The sequence below is a fragment of the Zea mays genome, chromosome 3, assembly GCF_902167145.1.
Source record: "Zea mays cultivar B73 chromosome 3, Zm-B73-REFERENCE-NAM-5.0, whole genome shotgun sequence".
Classification (NCBI taxonomy): Eukaryota; Viridiplantae; Streptophyta; class Magnoliopsida; order Poales; family Poaceae; genus Zea; species Zea mays.
The window spans coordinates 81175136-81192417 of record NC_050098.1 but is presented as its reverse complement, the minus strand read 5'-3'; the positions used below and the strand labels follow the sequence as shown (position 1 = coordinate 81192417).

The 17282-nt window shown below is 49.0% G+C and overlaps 1 protein-coding gene across 8 annotated transcripts in view; it reads right to left on the bottom strand.

Annotated features, from left to right (window-relative positions):
- The window catches only part of LOC100278891 (uncharacterized), a 44105-nt gene extending 31132 nt beyond the window's left edge, over window positions 1–12973 (bottom strand). For 4 of the 8 annotated variants that reach the window (XR_004856917.1, XR_002267840.3, XR_004856918.1 and 1 more), the window contains exons 1-4: window positions 12320–12973; window positions 11272–11353; window positions 10398–10532; window positions 10094–10272 (exon numbers count right to left, since the gene is read on the bottom strand). Coding sequence is in view for 4 of the 8 variants with exons in the window: in NM_001152020.2 (NP_001145492.2) it covers window positions 10094–10272; window positions 10398–10532; window positions 11272–11353; window positions 12320–12867 (944 nt within the window). In the remaining 4 variants the exon portion in view is untranslated. The remainder of the gene's footprint in view (window positions 1–10093; window positions 10273–10397; window positions 10533–11271; window positions 11354–12319) is intronic. The other 4 variants (NM_001152020.2, NM_001407564.1, NM_001407563.1 and 1 more) reach the window with 4 other exon arrangements.
- Between the last annotated feature and the right edge of the window lie 4309 nt (window positions 12974–17282).

Below are 17282 nucleotides of genomic sequence, written 5' to 3'. Positions count from 1 at the left end.
GAAGTGACCGCAGTCACTTCGTCGCTCCACTGACCGGCCTGACAAGAGGACACCGCCGCCTGCATCGCTCCGACTGTTGTGCCGCTCGACAGAGTGAGGCTGACAGCAACCAAGTCCGGCCTCGGGCGCCATAGGAAGCTCCGCCTCACCCGACCCCAGGGCTCGGACTCGGCCTCGGCCCCGGAAGACGACGAACTCCGCCTCGCCCGACCCCAAGGCTCGGACTCGGCCTCGGCCCCGGAAGACGACGAACTCCGCCTCGCCCGACCCCAGGGCTCGGACTCGGCCTCGACCCCAGACGACGGTCTCCGCCTCGCCCTACCCGGGGTTCGGACTCGACCTCGACCTCGGAAGACAGACTCGACCCCGACCTCGGAGGAGCCACCGCCTCGCCCGACCTAGGGCTCAGACCGACCACGTCACAGAGGGGGCCATCATTACCCTACCCCTAGCTAGCTCAGGCTACAGGGAACAAGACCGGCGTCCCATCTGGCTCGCCCCGGTAAACAAATAATGATGACACGTCAGCAAGGACTCGACAGCCCCGACAGCTGTCCTTCCGCAAGGCTCCAGCGCTCCTCCGACGGCAACGACATCACATGAACAGGGTGCCAAAACCTCTCCGACTGCCACGACGACATGTACTTAGGGCACTAGCTCCTCTCTGCTAGACACGTTAGCACCCTGCTACATCTCCTATTGTACACCTGGGCCCTCTCCTTACGCCTATAAAAGGAAGGTCCAGGGCACTCGTACGGGGGGGTTGGCCGCGCGGAGAGGACGGGACGGCGCGTGCAAGCCTCTCGCTCCCTCCCACGCGGACGCTTGTAATCCCCTACTGCAAGCGCACCCGACCTGGGCGCGGGACAAACACGAAGGCCGCGGGTTTCCCCCTTTTACCGCCTGTCTCCCTCTAGTTTCCCCCCTTCGTGCTCCGTCTCGCGCCGACCCATCTGGGCTGGGGCACGCGGCGACAATTTACTCGTCGGTCCAGGGACCCCCCGGGGTCGAAACGCCGACAGCTACTATAGTAGTACAAGTTTGATTAAGTGGTTAAGCCCTAGAGCTATATAGAAATTGGAGAAAAAAGGACTTGAGGTCAAACGCTGAAACTTGACTGTCAGTGAGCTCTAATGAACTTTGGGGTCGAATTTCGCATGATCCAGTGAGTATCCGAGCAAGAGCCTTATGACAAAGTTGAAGTTGGTATATAGGGCAACATCTTTGGTATAATCGAGTTGGTAGTTTGTTGTATGGAAATCGCAGAAAAATGCCTCTAAAGTCGCTCGGTCAGGCACACTGAAGAAGATTGCTATGGTACAGTGCCTGAAAAAGATCACAGATTCACTGAACCCGCCGCCGGTGAACCCGCGCCGCGATCCACGCCGGCGTTGTGATTCGTGGCCAGTGGCGCGCGGATAATTGTTGGGGTAAAAGATCTCAACACGGAGAGGAGTTGGAGCCTTATCGCTAGACTATTCACCGCGCCACTTGCCGCGCGATCGGCCGAGGTGCCCTCGCCGGAGTTCGCCGCTCTTTGTAGTCGTGCCACCTGCTTACGATCGTTATCGTGTCGCAAGACGTCGGAGTGGACAGCCCATTTACCGCCAGAGTCTTTACCTCACCGAGCGCCACGATTGTATACTCCGGTGACTCACCTTTTCTCCGGCCGCGAGTTCATCTCATCCCAAATTCGTGAAGCATACGAGTGATCACTATAAATTGAGTGCTTTGCCTGCTCCGCTATCTTGTTACGAAGCCAGTGCACCGCTCCTCACTGCCGATTAACCACCATAGCCCACGAACTTCTGTTTTCCCCCAAATCGGCCAAGAACGTCGCCGTGTGACCTCGCGTCGTGGTCAGCCATCCACATGTCCGTTCGTGTCCCTCGGGTTTGTGTTTCTGCCTCCCCTGATGCTAGTAAAGCTCTCGGTCTCGGCCGATTGAACGCTACCGCGCCATAGTGTAAAGAACGTGACGGTACTGTTCGGGAACGCCGCCGCGGACATGGCTTCCGTCGACTGGTTGTGCCTGGCAGTTTTCGTCCGAGTTTGCGCAAGCACCATAACCCTTAAAGCCAATCAGTCCTTCCGCGTCCTTGGATTAAGCTAGACCGGCTCGGGTACACCGGTAAAGACGCGTCGGTGATCCGATTCCGCCGCCACCGCGGATAACTAGGAGTTAGCGGCGCTCTGATCAAATTGAGCGCGGGAATGGATTCGGGTTGCATCCATGATGGTGTCCGCATGCTCGACACCATCAGAGCACGCCCTCGACGGCGAGTACGCACGGCTCCGGCCATGCGCTTGGCGCGCCGTCGCCAGGGACTTGAATTGTGAAGGAATAGAAATACAGGGGCCTCTTTGTCAATGTCAGTGAGACAGATGAATAGTGACATGGGCTCTTTACTGGTTATTCAAATACCTAGGGGCCTCGACGCAAGTCCGTAACGCGGACGCGAGCGCGTGTGTATTTCTCCGGTTCGCGGGCTGACTTGGGCCAGAATTGGCCCAACACTATTCATTATTTCTCTTTTTCTTTTTACTGGCAGATTAGGAAATTTGTAGAAAATTTGTTACATCGTGAGACCAATTTTGCTAGACTTCTAAAATCACATAGTATTTAATAAAAATAGTTCCAGGATTTTTATCCCAAACCTAGAATTATATAGCCTTTAAAGGTGCTCAAACCAAGCCTTTTAGAATTTTAGAAATAATTTAGAAGCTCCAAAAATGGTAAAACTTTTTGTGTAGGCTTGGTATGATGATTGAAGACCCTGGGTGAAGTTTGAAATGATTTGGACACTATTTGTTCAAAAACTCAATAACTAGCCTCCTAGGTTAAGTTATTTAATATTGATAGAATACCAACTTAAGAAACCCTAGTGATGAGTGTGTACCGTGAAGGAAAGTTGTATTCAAGATACAACTTAGTATGTTTCTATTGTGTAACTGCATATTCATGACATCACATAAGCATTCATGTACATGTATTATCATGTATAGAACACGAGAAAGAAACTGTGGTTGAAGAAGTTGTCTCCCAAGCTGAAAATCCTCCAGCAGAGAACAACTTCTACTTCGACATCTGCGGAGTGGACCCGGAACCTCCTGCAACACAAGGCAAGCCCCGGTGCATTATCTCTTTTCCTTGTTGTTTTAAAAACTTTATCACCTTATTTGATGCATTAGGTGATAGGAGTTGGGTGCCAAACAATTGATGCATTCTTTCCTTGGAGAATTGATTATCATTACTTGATTCCCTTTTATGAAAAAGATTTTTATGGTGCTTAGCCTTGCTTTAGGAAAATAAATGTTATGTGTTAAAACAAAAAGGTGATGCTTCACACTGGATGGGAATTTTTACAAAGAGAAGACTTGTGATGGTGAATCCATCATGGCTGTGGTGGGTTTAACATCTGAAAAGATGTACCTCTACCAGGTACCAAACTTTGGGTTTTTAATAATAAAGACGAGACCGGGCGGGTGACTTGCACGAGAAGAAAGTCTCGATGTAGTGTCTCCGTCTGAGTCGCTTAAGGACCGAACCGATGTAGGCTTGATGATCGAGGACCTTTTAACTGGCCACATGCCTTGTCATGGGTAAGCTTTGCCTCGGCCGGACCAATACCAGAAAGGCTACCACGCAATGGGAGTTGAGAGATGGCGAGAGTAGCGTGTACCCTCCGTGGCAAGAGGCTGAACAGTGGTGTATCTGTGCTCTCGGTTGGCGTGAACCCATTCTGGTCTTGAGAAACCCGGTGGCGAGTTGACATATGCAAGGGTTAAGTGCTACATATGTCGTGTGGTTGGAGATCCCCCAGCTAGGTATTAATCGATTCAGATCGTCGTTACTTCTCGGACATGAAGACTTGGTCACTGACTTACACGTAGCATCAAGTGAACTGAAGGGTTGATAAAAGACGGCTAGTATAGGCCAAGTGCTTGATCTAAAATAGAAAGAACTCTAGATGCAGGTAACTACTCAAACTGATAATTAAAAATGGATTTTTAAGGATCCACTTATAGTAAGCTTTTCTGCAAATGGAGTCTTTGGATTTTGACAAGCTTTACCTTGATCCCTAAAAGCCAGCATATCCTTGAGAGTCTTTTTTCCTTTGACGGGTAAGACTTGCGAAAGTACACTCCGTACTCAGGGTTTCCGAACCCATGTTGTTGTAGGTGATGAAACGGCTGAGTTCTGTTGTTTCTGTTCGAAGGTGGTTCCCAAGCAGGAGGAAGAACACTAAAACTTATTTGGGGAGGGTGTTTTGCCTCCCGGAAATGTAATAATAAGTTCCGCACTCAAACACCCGATTATGTAATAACTACTCTTTCTATATTTTTGGTATGAATGTAAATTATATTATTGTAATCCATTCCGCTCATTCTCTACTCCGATTATGTGTAATGTCTGTGTGATGGGTCAAGCGCTCTTGGGCGATATGATGGAGATACAGATAACCGAACTTACCGAGTCATTATGCACACCTGCATGACTGTCTGAGGTCCTTAGGGCAAGGACATCTGTAGGTAGGCCTAATACCTTGGGAGGTTCCGTCACAGCTTATTGGATCTTCGTTGTCGGTGGTGAGGCAATGCACGTTGCACTGTCCAGGGACAAAGTATCTCTCGTTATTGTGGGCGACCTGCTGGTCTCCATATATGGTTATTACACCCTGGGGACCTGGAATCTTCATGCACAGCGTGGATGGTTGCTTCTAGTTTGTTTGTAGACCCTCTACCCATGATGGCGTTGTATGGGTAGACCATATCAACTATGCCGAAGGCTACCTGCTCGCTTCTTGCATTTGGTGTTGCCAAGGGACTGTGGCAATTCTATTTTGCCCGGGAAAGTTCCTTTTCCTCCGAAGCCGTACAGGGGGTTGTCGGTTGGCTGGAGCAGGCTGTGATTTATGCCCATGCATTCGAAGACGTGTAAGAATATGATGTTGGCTTGACTACCTTGCCAATGAGGACTTTGTGCAGGTCCCCATCCTACGATGTTGCAGTTTATCACTAGCGCATCTTTGGCCAAACAGATGGTTAGATGGGGGTTGCATCATGGACATTGCCCCTGCTATTGCCTCTAAGGTGGGTAAGAGCGCTCTTTCCACTAGAACTGTGGCCCAGGCTCGTGAAAACTGGTAGTGGGTCAATGACATAAAGACCCCTCTGTCTTTGATTGGAGTGTAAAAATTCTTGCGACTATGGGATGCTATAAGAAGAGTGGTGTTAACTCAAGGAACTGATAGGCATGTGTGGCTGCATACCTCCTCTGGCTAGTTCACTTCTAAGTCATGCTACAAGGCATTCTTCATGGGATACATTACCTTTGAGCCATGGAAGAGGTTGTGGAAGTCTTGAGCCCCTCCAAAATGCAAATAATTCCTGTGGTTGGCAAAAGGAATAAGTGTTGGACTTCTGATAGACTGGAGAGGAGAGGCTTGGACCACCCAGAGTCTTGCCCACTGTGACTAGGGGCAGGAAATCGTCCAACATCTCCTTTGCACATGCATCTTTGTAAGACAGTTTTGGCATATCATCCTTTCTCCCTTGGGGTTTGGAAATCTCTCTCCGTCTGGCGATGAGATCTCTTTTGCAGAATGGTGGACAAAGGTATGTAAGAAGGTGCACAAAAGCAAGAGAAAGGGATTGAATAGCGTCATCATTCTAGGGCCTGGTGCCTTTGGACTCACCGTAACAAGGCAGTCTTTAATGGAGAGAACCCTTCTATAAGCACAGTTCGAAGGGTTTTCTTAGATGAGTTGGTGTGTTGGAGTAAGGCTGGAGCTAAACATCTTGAGATGTTAGGCCTAGAGGTCACCGTTAATAGGGTCAGGGCGTAGTGTTTGGAGTTTGGGGGTCTGCCTGCAGTATAGTTGCAAGGCAGACTGTGAGTGTTTTCTGTTGCCTTTTGTAGGCTTTGTAGCTAGGTCCATTTTGGGCCGTTTTTTCTCCTCTTAAATAAATGATGCGCAGCTCCTGCGCGTTCGAGAAAAAAATCGTGGGGCGCGCTGTGAAGGTCAACGTCCCTTACATCGAAAGTAAGCGGGATATGAAACCACTTCGTTTGGACCACTGTTCCAGTGAGAGCGACGTGAAACGTGATTGACCCTTCGGTAGTAATCTTTCTTTTATCGTTTGTTCTCAAATTCTACATTGGACCCTCCGGGGATCATATGGATGACCCCTCTGAACAATGGGTTGGCAAATTCTTCTTGTTTTGGTGGTGGTGGGGTGGCAGTGCTAATCTTTCTTGGTGCTGCAGGTGCGGTTGCTGGGGAAAAGCATGGTTGAAATTCTGCTGGTGTTGGGGGTGGTATGGGTGTTCGTTTCGTTAATGAAGGTGGGGGGTGTGAATGATGGCTCTCTGGTTGTTTGATAGGATGGCTCTAGCCATGCGGTCTTTTGTTTCCTTGGCTTCTGGGCAATCTCTGGTTGGGTGCCCTGCATCCTCGCCGTGAAAGACACAGTAAAACTTCCTTTGCTATTGAGGGCCTCTGCCTCTTGTTGCGCCGCCAGTGTGACCTTGTTGTGGAGGGTAGTCCTGGCGCCGAGGGGGGCTTCGCCTGGTTGCTATTGGTTAGCGATATTATGGACATGGAGCTGTTGGCCACGCTCTTGGTGAGGGTGGTCTTGTTGTGGACCCCTGGTCCATGTTCTGCTGGACTGTGGAGTCTCTTTTGTCTTTCGTTGCGCCTTGACCTTCCTGTGGTGGAGCTCTTCAGATCGGGTGTATTTTTCGAAGAGTTGGTATCGTTCCTAGAGGTTGGATGGGGGTCTCTTGTGCAGTGACTATAAAGTTGGTCTGCGCGAAGGCCGCTGATTGCATAATGGATGGCAATCTTGTCATCAACTTAGAGTAGTTGCGATTTCAGGAGGAGGAATTTCTTGTAGTAGTCGCGAAGGCTTTCTTGTTCCTGTTGCCTGCAGAGGGACAATTCGCCAATACATCTGTCTCAGGCCTATAGCCTTGGAAATTGAGCAGGAATTTATCACGAAGGGTCTTCCATGAGTTGATCGACAAAGGCGATAGCCTTGAGTACCATGTGAGGGTGAGGTCTTCCATGATGAATGACTTAGCTATGGTGGAGTCATCTCCTCCCGAGGATGCGACATCGACCTGGTAACTCATTATACTGGGTTGGGTCTGTATTGTCGTTGTACTTGGGATAGGTGCCCGCTCTGTAGTTTTGCGGCCACGGGGAGGCCTGGAGCTGTGCTGATAGGAGGCTTCGCTCATCGAGGTAGTTTAATCCTTGGAAAGCAACTTGCATGTTGGCTGGCCTATGGAAGTGATAAATATTTTGGTTGTTGACTGCACCAACTGGTTGTTGGTGAGGGGGGTCTTCGCGTTGCATGCCTGCAATTTCCTGCTCCAATGCTCTTGCTTTCCATGATCAATTGTCTCACTTTGCATGTTGGTTCGTTACCTCTTGGCTGTATCTTTGCCTCTGAAGATGATTGTTTTTTTATGCGGAGAGCTCGTAGTTTGAGTTGGTATTCTGTTGAGATCCCCAGGTCTTCGCCTTATGATGTCTTCGACCCCTTTTGCTAGGAGGTGTGCTGCGAGAGCAAATCCCGGTGGGGCATCGTCGCGGGGGGTTTTCAGAGCTGCATGTGTGAATGTTGCCTTCTAGGGTGGGTGGGTCTTCAATACGAGGGTGCTTGCTGTTGACTGCCCCCGTCTCATTGTTTTCAACTGTGGCAGATAGGGTGTCATCTGCGAGTACTGCTTTGCCTTTCTTGTCGACGAGGGCCGCCTTCGTGGCCTCGTCCATGGAGGAGCTAGCTCTAGTAGTCACTTTTTTGGAGCCATCGTGGGTGTTGGTTTTCGGAGCACAAACGGTGGGCGCCAAATTTTGGATTTGCCAACACGTGGACGGGCGGACCCAAAAACTCGGAAGTTGATAGGGCTCAGGTGCACTACAAACGATAGGTAGCAAACTATAGCATCTTGTTATGCGTGTACAGAACGGGGATATTTATAGGTAACCGGGCGAGTAGGTGGTCCCAAGTACCATTATGCCCCCGGTTACCTACTGCATTCCTGGAATATTCCCCAGCAGCGGGGTCATTACACACAACAAAGTACGCACACCCAAACACATCTAAAAGTCCACCCCTCCAAGGGGTTTACAAGTGGGTCTAGGCCCTAGCTAAGAGGAAATGGGTCCCTCGAGTGTTTGAAGCCTTCGCTCGCATATCGGACCCTTCACCCCTCGGCGACCGTCGAGGGTGTCTTCGCCAGGGCCTTGGGCCCCGTACGCCGTGGGGGTGCTGAGTCATCACCCGTAGCCGACTTCGCACCAGTGGCCAATGATTCCCCATCTTCTCGTAGGGCGTTGTGGTCGGAGGCTTTGTTGTCGATTCCAGGCGAAGTCTCGTCATCGATTCTAGACGAGGTCTTCGGGTGTTGCGGGCCCTGCGTCCAAATATGGTTAACTGTAGTCGGGAGAAACTCGATCGAGGTCGAGTCCAGCCTTCGCTCCAATAGAGTGAGCCACAAGGGCGATGGAGACATCATCCGAAGCACGACGCTGGGACGTGAGCGCCATCGTGTGACTAAAGCGGTGGCGAGGGGCAAGACCGAAGGAAGCCGTGAGCGCCCAGTCGCCCATGCGAAGTCAGGTGGGGGATGCGACGCGGGGAGAAGAGGGACGCAGCGGCGCCGGGGTCTGCGAGGAGGGCACGCAGGGCGGCGTTCACAGTGTTATTAAAACTACGTTTAAACGTAAAAACTCTAATTAGAGGTTGAAACCGCATTTTGGCGTAGAACATAGTGTTTCATGCATTTTAGAGTTTAGACCATTAGCTATTTTTGGGCGCAGTCTGTTAGTTACTTTTGGGTCCAATCCGGCTCATGGATGAAGTTTTGGTAAGCCACTAACCTCTTTGTTTTGGTATTTAACTTCATGTTAGTGTCTGAAATTATGATATATTGGTATTTTTCCTATGTTGTTTAAACTTTGTTTGAACGTTTAAAAGTCAAAACTTCACCCATGAATGTTTCAATGTTTTATCGTTTTAATAGTTGCATTCACGCCGACGCCCACGCCAAGGAGGGCGCTTAGGGCGGCGTCCGCACCCGAACTCGCATCGAGAAGAGCCACGCAGGAAGCACCCAGGCCGGGGAGGGGAGGGGCATCCGTGCGCATGTGCCAGTCCACGCCAGCGCCCGCACCAGGAAGGACCGCGCCACTGCAGGAGGGCGCGACCGTGTCAGTGAAGGGTAGAAGGGTCGCACATCTCCTGGGGAGGAGGGCCACGCCGCCGCTGGTGGCGGGCGCGCTGGCGTGTGGGGCCGCGCCGACGCTTGCCGTGTTGGCGTCTAGAGCTGCGTCGCTGCTAGCCGCGGGGGCGCTGTCATGGACAGTGGCGCCGTCGCAGGCTTGGTGGCCGGGAGTAGGGGCAACACGAGTGGGGGAGGGTGTCGCAGCGAGGGCAAGGAGACCGAGCACCGATGCCGGAGGGCTGCCGGCGGAAGGGTGGAACCAGGGGGGGTGGGGCGGGCCATGTCAGTGGACAGTGGTGGAGAAACAGCGGCTAGAAGATGGCAGCCGGGAGAGGAATAGAGAGAGGAGCCTAGCTAGATACCATGTTGGAGCAAATGAAACCCTAACCATAACCAAGGTTGGGAATTGTATTAATAAGGAGTTAGGTGGGCCTAGGCCCATTACAGTAACTGCACACACGTATTACATTCTAACACTATGAACTGTATATTGTAACTTCATTATAGTCCAACTAACTACAGCCACAATTTTTTTGTCTGAACGTTCCTTTGTTTTGTCTTTGTGCCAGACTGGAACAGCATTTACGACTACAAAACCAAATATGGTGCAGTGCCATAAATGTTTGAAAGATAAGATTTAATGGCCCAAGTATAGTGCCCAGGTACAATTTTTAGAGAAGCTATCCAAACAGCGGAGATTACAATATGACAAAGCTACTATATATCAAAATTCTCATGTACTGTCCACTAGAGTGAAAGTTTAACAAGATAACTTGCAGTTTTCTACAATAACTAGAAGAAAAGTAAATATGTTAGTAAGTAATGGTCAATGCGTTAAGAAATATAAATGCATACCCTTCATTGATCAGATTCCAAGCCACATTAAACAGAACAGTATGTGTGAGTCCTAGTTTGCCCAAAGCAGAGGATAGGGAAGCATATGGGTGGGCTACTTCGAGTTCAAAATCAAGTGTTGTAAGTATCATTTGCTCCGCTTGTATTACACTCTCTCTGTACTGTTCAAACCAGTCCTGCTGAAGGAAAAGAAAAATGCAAACTATTAGCAAATGGCAGTGCTTTATACAGTTCTCGACTGTTTAGTTTAGAACAAAGGAATACACTAACACAACAGTTCAGTACATCGATAAAGTATGCTTACACCACATAGCATGTAAGGAAGAAGATTGAATTCCTGATTTTGAGAAACCTCACATGAAGCCCTAAGAACAGTATTCAAAAGGCATGCTGTTTCTTCTGCCTTTGCTGCCAGGAACAAGGCTGCAGTCGCAACCAACTGCAGAGTTTAAAGAAACTTCAGTCATCATGAAAATAACAAAATCAGATTCAGCAAAATAAACAGATAAGCGTATAACAGGTGAAATCAACATTGTACATATAATTTATATTATTATATGGTTATAATGAAAAGCAAGTCAAATCAAATGTGCATTCCTAGATAACTGTATCTTTAAGAGAACAGTAAAAAAATATGGAACATTAGCTAGAAAAGCATACGTTAAAAAAGCCTTCATGTGCCAAGTTACATGATCCACATGAACATGCAAAATAATGCTGGGTTAGCACCAGGAGCAAGAAAATATATCCAACAAGACTACATGAAGTTCAGTACACTTAGATTCTGTCATCAAGTGATAGGATGTTGCAGCTTGAATGCTAGACATTTCAGAATAAACAGTGTTGCAGCTTGTGTGTTTATAGGGCAGCGCTATTTGTCACCCCAGCCCCCAGGTGATGATCACCCACCCTGAAATAACTTAAAAATGATTTACAAAGATCACAGATAACTTAAATTTGTTAAGTCATTCTAGAGTGGGTGATCATCACCTTAGTTGACAAACAGCATATATATATTACGATGCAAATTGAAACAAATGAATGTGCTTTGGATGGTATCTAGATAGAGTTTCAACTTATTCATCTCAGTTGAAATAAATTGATCAGATGGCCATGGGCCACCTAACAGAATTAAGTTGCACAACTATCAAATTCTTGTAGAAGACTAGACAACTAACAAATCTATCATGGCAGGCATGAGATCTGTGGAAGAAGAACCGATGGCAGAACACCACAGCCGTCGCAATTGTTGTCTGCGGCCTGCACCACAAATAAGCAACAAGATTAGCAAGAATGGACATATCCAATCACGTATTTGGCGCAAGTGTGCAATCAAACCATATAGAACATCCAATCTAATCAAACGATGTCTGCCGTATTTTTGTATTTCTACACTCTGACGTCAACATCAATCTATTTTCTCTATATCCTGTATACGGAATGTGGTGTCGGTGTAGAAATGCAAAAAACAGTTAACATCGTTAGATCTAGGGGTGAAAACAGTCGGGATATATCATGTTCCGTTCCGCTCCAATTTCTACATTAACTCGTTCAAATTCGTATTTATGGACATCCTGATCATTTTCGTTTTTGACAAATGTGAAAATGGGATGAAAACGGTATATGAGTTTTTCCGACCATTTTCATTTTTCCCGATTTTAGCCGGGTTATCTCGTTTTTATCCATATATAATATTCCATTTTAGATAATACAATGAACAAATCATAGACGACTCTATGTCACATCGCAACAAACTAATCCATAGTTAATTATTTTCTTTGGTAGCCATATGTATATTACAATATATTGTTTCCATATGTCTAGAAAATATATTTCAATTGATTAGAATACTACTTTATTTTTATACTTTATGCGGCGATGTTTCCGCTTTTTACGTCCAATTCAAATCCGTAATCGATTTGTTGCGTTCATTTGATTCATTTTCTTCATCCCGCTGGTCCTGTTTCCTATCCTCTTTCCGAAATAAAATGTGAAAATGAAAGCGGGAGAGAGCTTATCCTGGTCGATCCGTTCGCTTTCATCCCTGGTTAGATCTAGATTGAATATTCTGGATGGTTTAATTGTAGATTTGCACCAAATAAGTGAGGGCAAAATGTATATCCCCAGAAAACAGTTCAATAAATAACTCACCAAAACCTATTAAACGGTACAGAGAACGTACAGCCCGAAAATCACCAAACCGATTAAACGATATAGACAACTTACAACCCGAGCCGGTTGCCGAGGCAATGCAGGTAGGCGCAGTAGGACGCACGCAGCCTGGCCTCAAGCGCGGAATCGATCCCGTCCCTTCTTGATGGAGACCGCCTCTCGATCTCGTCACGCGAAAGCAACGCCCCGGCAGAATGTCCTACATCCGGAGGCCTCTCTAGCGCCACCGGGACAAGTGCCGGCTGCAGCGTTGGCGGCGGCGGATCCCACGGAGTATCTGGCGCGCGGCGGGCCCGCTTCGTCGGGGGTGGACCCGCGATCGGGTGATGTTGAGGGAGAGTCGGAAAGAGGCGCTCCTGGAGGTGTGAGAGCACAAGTGGATCCCGGGGGACATGGCAACGAACGGTGCCGGTAACGACGGCAGTGGCTCCGTGGGAGTGAGCGTGGGGTAGAGGCAGATAGGGTTGATATGGGTCATCATGGTTACGGCGGCGACGGCGGGAATTAGAGTGGAGCGGAGGGTCATGCTGAAAGATGTACGGGTGGTAGTTGGAGTGGGGATGATGGATCGCCGGACCTCCTGCAGAAGACTGGGAAGACATGGCGGCGGCGTCGCCGGGAGATTACGGTAGAGGATCCGAGAAGGAGAGGGCATGTGGAGAAACACGCGTGCAGGCTCCGTGTATTTTTAGGCGCCGTTTGTCACGACCTCTACTCGTATTTGTAAACGTAAATGTTGTTATTTGTGTATAATTTTAGTATTTTTATATCTATATACTACTCTTTAAAATATTACTGTAGGCATCCACAACACTGTTGGTGCACGGTTCTACCATTAAACACATACGCGATCTCAGCATGGAAGGTTGCCACGCCGATTTGCCCCTTCCTCCTCCCCACGCCGATCCAAGATCTCCGCTATCAACGCCCGCCTCCATCTGCGGAAGGTGGCCGAGGACCCATACGCGATATCAGCATAGAAGACGGGCCTCCATCCCGCGCAGGCAACACCGGCGAGTCCCCCATTCCATACCTGGCGGGGATCCTAGATCGGCGTGGGCAGATGACTCCAGTGTGGGCGCCCCAGGTGACACCATGCCCCCGCTCCCCACCCCTACTCGCAATGCCCTCGTTGTCATACTCGCGCCCGCCTCCCCACCGTGACTGCCGCCCTCGCGTCCTCATCACGCGCCCGCCCCATCCTCGGCGCCTCTTCCCTCTCCCCGTCGCCACCTCTCCTCCCGCTCTTGGATTCATCACCTCTCCTCACCATGAACATGGGCACTGGCCTGCAGGACCCCGAGAGCACCCCACCCCCCCCACCCCCCACGGCGACCTCCCGCGCATCACCTCCCAGTCCTTCGACTCCGACGACTTTGGCGATGCCACAGCCGACGGCGCCACTCCACCGGCCCCACCTCCTCAAGGGGTGACCTAAGAGCACCACCACCACGCCATCGTGTGGCACCGCCTCTAAACCCTACGCACTCACTCCACCGTGTCGCCGCATCGTCGTCCCCGGCCTCCGCCCATGCCGCGCCCTGTACACGACGATGGCCGCGTTCCGGCACACGTCGCCCCTCCTCTCATCTCCGGGCAAGCCCCTGTCCCTCAGGTCTGGGTTCATCTCTACCGAGGAGCTCAGCACCGTGATGCGCTCGCTCGACCTGCGCACACAAGTGGAGGGACCTTGGAGCCGCTACCTGAAGACGCATTGTGCTGCTGTTGTCTCCCTCGTCGTTGCCTCATAGGTCACAGTGCTCCTCCACTCCCTCGTCAGACACAATGACAGCCAACGAGGTATAGCCTATACATGTATCTCGCCCCTACCATTTCTCTATTTGTCTTGAAGAGTCAGTCGCATGGCTGCTTGTGTGTTGGTGATCGTGACACGCAAACCGATGCCCCAAGTATCCTATGCAGCCGATCAGATTCCAACAGCGCCAACGAAGTCGGTCATAACTTGCTAGATCCGAGTGCTTCGCTGCGTTCCTTCGTAATAAAGATCGATGTTGTTAGAGGAAAGATGGGTACTTATATATTCCTGGGTACCAAACAGGGCATAAGATTTATCTAGCTTCTCGCTTCGTGTTTTATCTACACATCTTGTCCCTATGCAACTATTGGCTGCAAGTATGGTGATGCAGTTTGGGCTGCAAGGTCCACCGTTATACAGTGCTTGCTGTCTGTTTGCCAAATGTTGTAAAGAAGTGATGGTAAATAACTTGCCTTTCCTTGTTATACTCATAAAACTTGTTGTCCAGCTGCTAGATGGGTTAATTTGAGTTATCATTTTGTTAGCGACCTGCAAATGCATGTGAACTCATGATTGTATCGCTTTAGTAGCTGTTGGGGGCCTTCGGCTTACGAAGGTCCTCAAAAACAGGATTTAACAATATTTCTGGAGTTTAATGTGTGAACAGGCATCTTCGGACTCAAGTCGGTATCACAGCAGACCAGAATAATACGAAGGTTGATACAGCGCCGAAGGTGTGAGCAGGAAAGCTTCGGCATGATAGCAACAAAATGAAACCGACTTAAAGATGAAAAGGCTATTCAGACCTCGATAGATTACAATAGAACTATTATCAAATGTAAAGGGCATGAATGTAATTTTGCATAGGCTGTGTCATGTGCCTATAAATAGGTGAACAGTACCCCCGTACTGTTCACGCTGATTTGGCATCCACTTTTACGTCGCGCTTGTACTTTCATCTCCTTCAAGTTGAAGGTACATTTGTAATTCAATGTTATTTCTGTTTATACATGATAATAATATATAATTGTTTATGTTGTTCATTATATTCTTTACAATTCATCCTTCGTCATTATATAATGTATTTATGAAGGTATGCCCTTCATAACCTTCGTCCGAAAATCATTATATCCTGAGAGGAATAATGCTTCGAAGGACGAAGGACTTTACCGATTAACATTTTCTATGTTGCCTTGTTCTTGACTCATAGCATTTGAGAACAAGTCCCCAACATTGGCGCCCACCTCCGGTGAACTCACTTCCACTCTTTGAGTTTTTTGAACACCTTCGGCGATCATAAACCTTCGTTATGGCGCCGAAGAAAGCTTCAGCAACTGGGGCTGCAGCTCTGCAACAGCTGGACCACAATCAGGAGACAGTCTCCCTTCGGGAGGCCCGAAGCCAGAAAAGGAAGGCTGTCAGCCCGACACCACCAGAGGACGAGATAGATCAAGAAATCAGAGATATGGAGATGCTTCATCAACAAGTGCAGAGGAAGAAAGAAAAGATGGCCAGGCTAGCTGAACTGCAGAGGCAGATAGACGAAGCCTCTGAAGAAGTTCGTCATCTTGCCCAGGATGAGCAACACCGAAGGCCTCAGCACCAAGACCTTCATCAGGAGGGTTTTCCCAACGAAGATGACTGGTATGACAATTTCCATCATGGGAATTTTGTTTTTGACGATGCTTCTCCTCTGTCCGCTGAGCTGCAGGCTACACCTTGGCCTCCGTCCTACAAGCCGCCTCAGCTTCCCGTATTCGATGGCCACTCAGACCCGAAGCAGTTTTTGATGAGCTACGAAGCAACAGTATCTTCGTATGGTGGCAATGCTGCAGTCATGGCCAAATCTTTTGTTATGGCTGTCAGGAGTGTCGCTCAAACCTGGTATTCCTCCCTTCGACCAGGAACGATCACTTCATGGCAGAAGCTGAAGGACTTGTTGTTAACTAGCTTCCAAGGGTTTCAGACGAAGCCGGTTACTGCTCAAGCTCTGTTCCAGTGCACCCAGGATCACGAAGAATATCTTCAGGCGTATGTCCAAAGGTTCTTGCGTTTGAGGGCACAGGCACCAACAGTGCCCAATGAAATTGTCATTGAGGCCATGATCAAGGGGCTTCGGCCAGGACCGTCAGCTCAGTACTTCGCTAGGAAGCCTCCTCAAACTTTGGAGAAGCTGCTCCAGAAGATGGACGAGTACATTCGGGCCGATAATGATTTTCGCCAAAGAAGGGAGGAGGCTGTGGCGGAACTGCCCGAATTATTCCGACTTAAGTGCCTAAGCCCTGCCTTAGAGGCTAGACCACACTTAAATGGGAATAACCCGTCAATCCCTCGGATCTAGTCCGACACGGCCACTGACAGGATCAAGTACCACAATCTCACTCGATGGTGAGTCACAGAGCAAATACAATAAAGCATAAAACCATACATGCCACAATGTTAAATTATTACATCACCATCTTCATCATCGGAGTTTTTGCAAAAGTACCCATCATTGTTCGAAGTGTAGCGGAATAAAACTAACGATAATTAAACAGAGAGATGGGGAAGCCTGTCCCATCACTCCTCATGCTCCTCCTCAGCCGAGGCAGGGTCCCACTCAACAGTCCAACCCGGTGGTAAGGTGGACGGCCAAGTCACTCCAGCAACCATGTCCTCCAGAGATCCTGTAAAAATTTTGCCACAAGCAAGGCTGAGTATACTAATACTCAGCTAGACTTACCCGGTGTGAGGAGTCTACTCCTCTACCTCTAGACATGCAGCTGTTTAGCTGTGGGGTTTGGTTGCCAAAAGCACTAGCTGAGTTTCTAAATCAAGATTTTAACTTAGTCAAAGTTAAGTGTGACTCTCTTAAGGCTAAAAGTGGACTATCTACTCATACATGGTAGCAAGCATTATTAACAATCAACATCTTATCTCAACTCATCATACTTCCACTTATTACTCAATGCAGTACAATGGATCAAGCAGTCTCATTAGCTGCGAGAAGCAGACGATTCGAATCGAGTTTTTATCCTTGCAAGGTAAACCTAAACACACGACATGTAGGGGCACTCCGTCCCCACACACATCAACCGTCCCCATCGATTCCCTGGCAACAAATCAGGGCTCACCGCCTTGGCGTACAATGCCCCACTGACCCCGACTGGCCGTCGTGCAGTGGCCGCACTTGTACCCACCATAACCGGAGTGGGAGACCTCGTCTCAGGTCGCGTGAGGGGATATGTCTGCGGGCAGGTTCACTCAGGTACTAGGCTTACC